Raw genomic sequence first — 6,943 nt, forward strand, 5'->3', positions numbered from 1 at the left:
ACTATAGATATGTTCCAGTTATTTCCTTTCTGATACTGATTACAATACCTGGACTGTGCATATTAGCTGGCGTATCCGTTTCAAATAAATGATGTGATATTCGTCCGATGCATATTCACTGATACCCAGCACAGCATTTTAGGCTGAATCAAAGGTATTTCCATACTAAGGCTGCTATTTGAACTGAATTTAACTCCATATATTTTAGAGATTACAAATCAAGGAATCCACTGCAATGGGTGCGAGATTAGACAGCTAAACCTGTTTGAAACCATTTATGTCGCAAAACACAAAGCATTTTACAAATAAATACACCGAAATCCAGACTTTTTCTGTGAGCATTCTGATTTATTGAAGGCACATCAGTTAGAAAGAACACAATGGTTGTGCTGGACATATACATTCATTGTCAATCACCTTTTTCCTTGAAATCAATTGTGTATCACATATTAGGGCTGGTTATTCTACAATTTCTGGACCAAAAAACAATTCAAAAGGCATTTACTGTTTAAGGCAACAATTTTGAGACCTTTTTACTGAGAATAAAAAACAAAAAAACCCAAAAGCGATTCATCGTTTTAATTATTGACCATTGCCTTCATTGTAAGCACCCTGGTGATCTCATTTTAACAACAAATTGTGAGATTAAAACCATAAATATATTGTAAATTTTATAAATAGAAGATACAGACTATTATTCTCCAATACTTAGCCTCATCACTACTCTAATCCACAATGCATGACATTTCACAGTAATATTAAATACCATTTAAATTATCCTAAAGGATTTATTTTCCAGTGTATAGCAATAGTTTGTATTGTTATTTTTACATAAGGTATATGACTGTTGCAAAAACGTTTGAGTAGGCAGGGTTAGGCCTTTGTGCCGCACACTTTAGGGTATGAAAGTTACAGTGTTTCATAGGGCTGGCTTTCCAGACATGGATTAAGTGCAGTACACCTAGACCACATGTGTGGAACTTTTCCATTATGTGCAATGGGACGGAAAATCATCAGCAAGATCTACTAGTTCAGCTCAAATTCCAGCTATCTCGCAAAACATTTCGGCTTCATTTTCTAACCGACCACTGAGAGGAACTCAGTTGTCTGATTTCCTTCACCTCTCCTCAAAATCTGGAAAAGACAGCTGATCGGACGGTTATCAAAATTTTGTGAGCTTCTCCCCAGGTTTCATTGATTCTGAACCCTCTGTCTCTTCTTCATCTCGGTGCCTTCAGAGTTCTTCATGCAAGCAACCAAGAAATCGCGGCACTTGAGAGCGTACTGCTCGGGAAAATCTCGGAAATGACCGACATGGGGACTGGAGACAAAATCAAAACTGTCCACCGGGACGCCTTTCTGCTTCAGGGTCTCCACGAAGACCTCGATGTCCCGGTGCCTGATCACCTGGTCCGCTCTCGAGTACAGGTAGAAATGAGGCCAGGTGGGCGGCCTCTCCTGTACCGCGTCATAGTGGTTCTTGTGGACGTACTTGGTCAATGGGTACAGCACGACACGCAACAAGAAAACAGTCACTGCAAAAAGGGCTAAGAGGACGTACCTTAAAACAGGACTTATTTTGGGCCCCAAGGTGGCAGTTAGCGCACGCAAGGCCCCACGAACATTCCCGCTACCTGGGGCACTGTCCACCATAGCCCCAATCACACACAGGGAGCTGAACTGCTTATCACTGTGCAACAACTCTACAATGTAACGGTACAACATGAAGCCACCGTTACTGAATATGTGAAAGAAAATAGGACTGTTCTCCACCTCATAGTCATACAGGATCTCCAGCAACTTCAGGGCCGTGCTGCTCAGCTCCTTGTAGCCAAATGACTCTGAGATGAAGACTGTCTTCAAGGGAGCCGTGTAGCGGATGGTGACACATCCCTAAAGAAGAAGAGAACAAAGACAAAAGCAGATTAATGAACCGCTGACAGGTTTGTACCACTTGTGTAATGTCACAATGCCATACATGACAACCCTCATGATTTCCTCAGGAGAGTCCCATTTTTCCCTCTTCTGGTTTCCTCACGGGGTCACATTTCTCCTGCATATAACAGATTTCTGGGACTATACAGTGTGTACATGCCCTAGAACTCTAAAAGTGTACTGTTTCCACCAAAATAACTAATACAGAAGAGAGCTGCTCGCACTTGCTGTATGGCTTTATCCAGTTCTCTTTAATACATCCATGCTTGTGCCTCGTCCTCCCCTAAAATCCTCAATATGCAAATATCTCACAAGATTTGTCCATGTTGTTTATTTGGTCCCTTGACTTTTTATGTTTTATAATGTGACAACAATGTGATTAAAATCTGGGTAAGTTTAGTGACAGAAAATACTTGGTTTTGGTTGGAGAAACATAATTGTTTTTGTTAAAATTATCTCTCCCACAAGATCTTTTGCAGGTCTAGGGTTTCCTTCTAGACACAACCAAGAGTGACAGACGGAGCAAGCAAAGCAAATGGGGCAGCTGTTTAGCTCAGTTGGTAGGGCGTCCACCCCATGTATGGAGGCTGGCTGGTTTGACTCCCGCCTGTGGTCCTTTGCTGCATGTCATCCCCTCTCTCTCTTCACCCCACTTTCCTGTCTATTCTTCAGCTATCCTATCAAATAAAGGCAAGAAAAGCCCAAAAATATAACAAAAAAAAAAGAAAGAAAAAAATTCAGATGTCCTGGAGAGAAGAATTCCTGCTTAATACAGACAGTCTTAATGGAACGGAGTACATTTTTTCTAAGAAAAGACTAACATACCTTAGAAAAAAAATTGTGGAATCTGAATTATTTTTTTTGTCACTCGCTGCATTTACATGGACTGTAAATAATCATATTAATAGTGCAATCAGAATAAGAGTAAACACTTTATCTGGTTGGAATAAATATGTTCTTTCTGCAGATGTCTGCCCCACAGGGTGGGTGAGATGATGTGTCACAAACAAGTTTCCAAGACGGACAGAAACATGACGTTAACCAAACATAAGTGGCCAGTAGCAGATACAATTTTTCTGTTTGAAACCTTCAAAGATTTAAAGATGTGAACACTGTTCTCAGGATACAATGTGGGTCCATCTTGAAAATTACTGGGCGGAAACACTTCTTCTGTATTTACTGGAAGAATAATAAATAATAATAAATAATAAATCATAATAATTTAAAGGGACAGTTCACTCAGCAACTAAAATTCAGTCCTTATCTATGCACCTTCATGCTGATTGAAAGGTGTTTTTAGCCTAAAGATCCACTGTAGGCATCGGGGCTTTAGGAGAGTTAGATTACACCAGACAAGCAGTATGGAGGCATTCACTGTTTTTTTTTTTTTTTTTGGTTGCTTATTCTCTGTTTGAAAACTGGTCACTATTCACTTCAATTGCTTGGGAAATTCCAGTGTTTTGTGAGCTAACAAACCTAACCCTGACCTTCAATCAGCATGAGGGTGAGTAGATAATGACTGAATTTTCCTTTTTGGGTGAACTCTCCCTTTAAATTACATTGAAGAAATATTGCCTAGGTAATCATAGCTTGTGATCAAATTTGAAATTAGACAAGATCAGGCCACATGCTGTGGTCCCATTGAGTTTTCCAGCTAATAAGTGTCGATTAAAGGTCTTCTGCAGGCATCTGTAGTTAATATTTCATTATATTTATTATTTAAGAGTCACCAGAATTCAGGATACAAAGTCTGTGAAACTCAAACTGTCAACAAGAGGACGCCAGACCTCAGCCTTAGTTTCAAAACCCTCCCTATTTTTTAAGTCTCAAGGTTGACAAATGTGCAAATGGGCAAAACTGTAAAAACAACGTCATATGAGATGAGCCAATTTTATTCCATTGAACTGGAGTTTGTTTTCACCTGTTCATTGTAGATGGAGCTGTATTTGGAGAGGTGTTTGTCTTTGCAGCCAGCCCAGCCCAGCAGAATCACAACTGGCTCCTTTGTCCCCTGCCAGTGTCTCTCTGAAAACAAACCAGACGATGAAACAGCACGTCAGAAGCCGTCTCAGCAGGCTAAGCTAAGCTAGCACGCTAAGCTAATGGTCAACAGAAAATGACATTTTCACGGCTTCGTTGTAAGATAATACTAGCGTGTGCGCTAAGCTAACTGAGGCATGACCACACATCACAATGAAAATGATGCTCACCCGACGTCCCTGCATCTGGAAACACGATATTGTAGTCTATTTCATCGTCTGCCATGTCTGAACGCGAGAGTATCAGCTGCTGTTCTCTGGTGTTAATGTTTGGTTCATTTGGCTGTTGTAAAAATGATGATAAACAAGCTACAGAGAGCTGAATTTCGCAGTGCCAGCTCCGAACGAACCGCACACTACAGACAGGTTGGACGACTGTCACTCCACAGTGTCTCTACCGGAGCATGTCTTCTTCTGTGTGCTGTCCAACAGCAGACAGCATCCAGCTAATGTTGCAATACCGCCCCCTTCTGTATGCTGGTGTTAATGTCGTTCCAACTGGTTCAACTCTGCATTACACTCCACAAAACTCGGGTTTGGAAATTGACCAAAAAATAGTGTTATCTTCAATTTAAATGTGCTATGTTTACCCATATGTCTGTGCCATAAAAATTACATCTTAAAAAATATTTCTGTGTTAACTGCATTGCAGCAGGCTATGTTGTTCATCTGCAGTAGAAATGGAAATACATCTTTTTCATTGCAGCCATGTCTATATAAAACAGCAGGGCTGGGGTTAAGCACAAATGTTACTGATTATGTCAATTAAAGGGATAGCTCAAAAAATTCAGTCAATATCTTCTTGCCCTCACACCAACTGAAGGTCAGATTTAGTTTTCTAGTCCACAAAACACTGCTGGAGTTTCACAGGAAAACAATGTTGCAGAATCTTCCAAACAACTGAAGTTTTCGAACAGGACAAAAAAGTAATAGTAAAAAAAATTATTAATATTAAATGCCTCCATCCATACTGATCGTCTGGTGTAATCCAAGTCTCCTAAAGCTCTGACATGCCAAGTTGGCTTGAGATCAGGGGTGCTGCCAGAAATCTTGGGCCCCCTGAAAGATCAGATAGATAATACTATTAAAATAATATTGATAGCCCTCAGAGGGCCCCCTGTCAGGCCCGGGCCCTTAGAATCGTCCTAACCCCCTGCTTGAGATACATCATTTACATCGTGTTTTTAGCCTAAATTTTCACTGTAGATCTTTAGCTTTGAGCCACATTCATGTGCACATGCACACTGTCTGAACTGGGTGTGTGCGATCTACATGAAACTTGGATCATGCCAGATGAGCAGTATGAAGGCATTGTATGTTTTTTGGGGGGTTCTTTTTCCGCTTGAAAACTGGTCACCACCCCTTATATACCTGTTTCCTTAAAGGAAACAGGTATATAAGGGGTTTAGTACACTAAAGGAAACAGTTTTTTTTTTTTTTCGTTTGTTTGTTTTTGTATTTGTAAGACCCTAAAATCTAATGTCAAAATAGCTGCTGTAAAAAATGTACATTGCAGTGACACCTTGCTGGGTGACCAGCCATTTTTCCTAATTCACAATAAAAATAAATGGATTCACAGGGAATTTTCTTGTTTGTTTTTTGATTGCTTGATATGGTTTTATTTTTTGTGAGGCAGAAATGCTATTTAAATATGTAGGATCCAGAATTATTATTTATTTATAATCTGACCATGGTGGGCAAAGAGTCACTGTTAAAGAAAGCCAGTAAATTAAGGGAACTTGGTATTCTACCATTTTGTTTCAAATATTTTTGTTTCAAACATTTTCATTGTGAAACCTGAATGTGAAGGTTACAGAACAAGGTACTGCCATGCTTCTTTTCCATATAGACAGTATTCTACCATTTTGTATCTTAAAAATATAATACATTAGGTGTTTGCTTTTGGCCCATGGCCCACCATTAAGTTTCAGTTTTGGCCCTCAAAGAGAAAAATTTGGGCACACCTGCTTTATACCAATTAGTAAATGTTCACTAATGTCTCTTGGCCGTGTGGCTGTGACTTGTGAAGTTGCATATCAGCCTGCGCACATGCGCGCGCACACACACACACACAAATGCACTTAAATATAGTATTCATTCTCTCTCTGGTAGGAGCAATTCAAGTATGGTTTATGTGTATGAACCATTCCAACATTCATGTTGGATGAACTTCTTCAAATATAAAATATTTGATTTATCTGGCATAGTTATGCCTAGTAACGAGCCTTGTACTAAATTAATTTAGTTAATAAGTATAGTCATTTAGTTTGAAAATAAAGGAAATATGAATGAGAGGGCTTTAAATTGTTTCAGCAAATTGAGTAATTGAGTATCACTGATCTATTGATTTATTAAAGTCGTGTTGATAATGCCAATATATAATTGAACAACATGTAAATTCAACAGTCTTGTGTTAAATGTTATGTGAATAAAAAGGGATCAAATAGTTGTTACAACCCCAAGAACAGCTCGTACCCAAAAGAGGTCGAACATACTCAGTCAAGAGTCAAGAGTTGCAAAAACAAATTTCTTTTTATTGAAATAAGCAGAAACACTGGTGACAATCAATGAAAGGACCTAAACCTAAAAAGAACTTAAATAACCCAAACCCCCTCCCAAACTAAGTTCTGACGTGCCAGCCAAAATGAACAAAAGAAGGGAAGCCACCTGTCTAACTCACAAAGGGCTGGTGAAACAGGATTCTCCCCTCTACCCTAACACAACATCCAAACTAAACCTGAACCAACAGAAACAAAGCCACGCAAACCAGACTACTGGACCCATCAGAAGGAAATGAAGGGTGATGTCTGTGTGGAGAACCTGGGATGTTGGTGAAGAATAGAGAAACACTCATGGTTGGCGAAATTTACATAAAAAAAATAAATAAAATAAAACTTGGCCAAATCACACGCAACTCTGTTTGTTACAAAGTGTATATCCCGAAAAACTCCTTTAATTGCTTTTGTTAA

At 39.3% G+C, this 6,943-nt stretch overlaps 1 protein-coding gene across 1 annotated transcript; it reads right to left on the reverse strand.

Annotated features, from left to right (window-relative positions):
- Positions 1-327: 327 nt before the first annotated feature.
- Positions 328-4,391, reverse strand: tmem53 (transmembrane protein 53). The gene is made up of 3 exons (XM_084733117.1): positions 4,146-4,391; positions 3,857-3,960; positions 328-1,893 (listed from the first exon to the last, which is right to left on the reverse strand). The coding sequence occupies exons 1-3, from the start codon at positions 4,198-4,200 to the stop codon at positions 1,192-1,194; spliced, it is 861 nt and encodes a 286-aa protein (XP_084589243.1). The 5' UTR covers positions 4,201-4,391; the 3' UTR covers positions 328-1,191.
- Positions 4,392-6,943: the final 2,552 nt, after the last annotated feature.

The sequence above is a fragment of the Lutjanus erythropterus genome, chromosome 12 (assembly GCF_056507025.1).
Source record: "Lutjanus erythropterus isolate fLutEry1 chromosome 12, fLutEry1.hap2, whole genome shotgun sequence".
NCBI lineage: Eukaryota > Metazoa > Chordata > Actinopteri > Lutjaniformes > Lutjanidae > Lutjanus > Lutjanus erythropterus.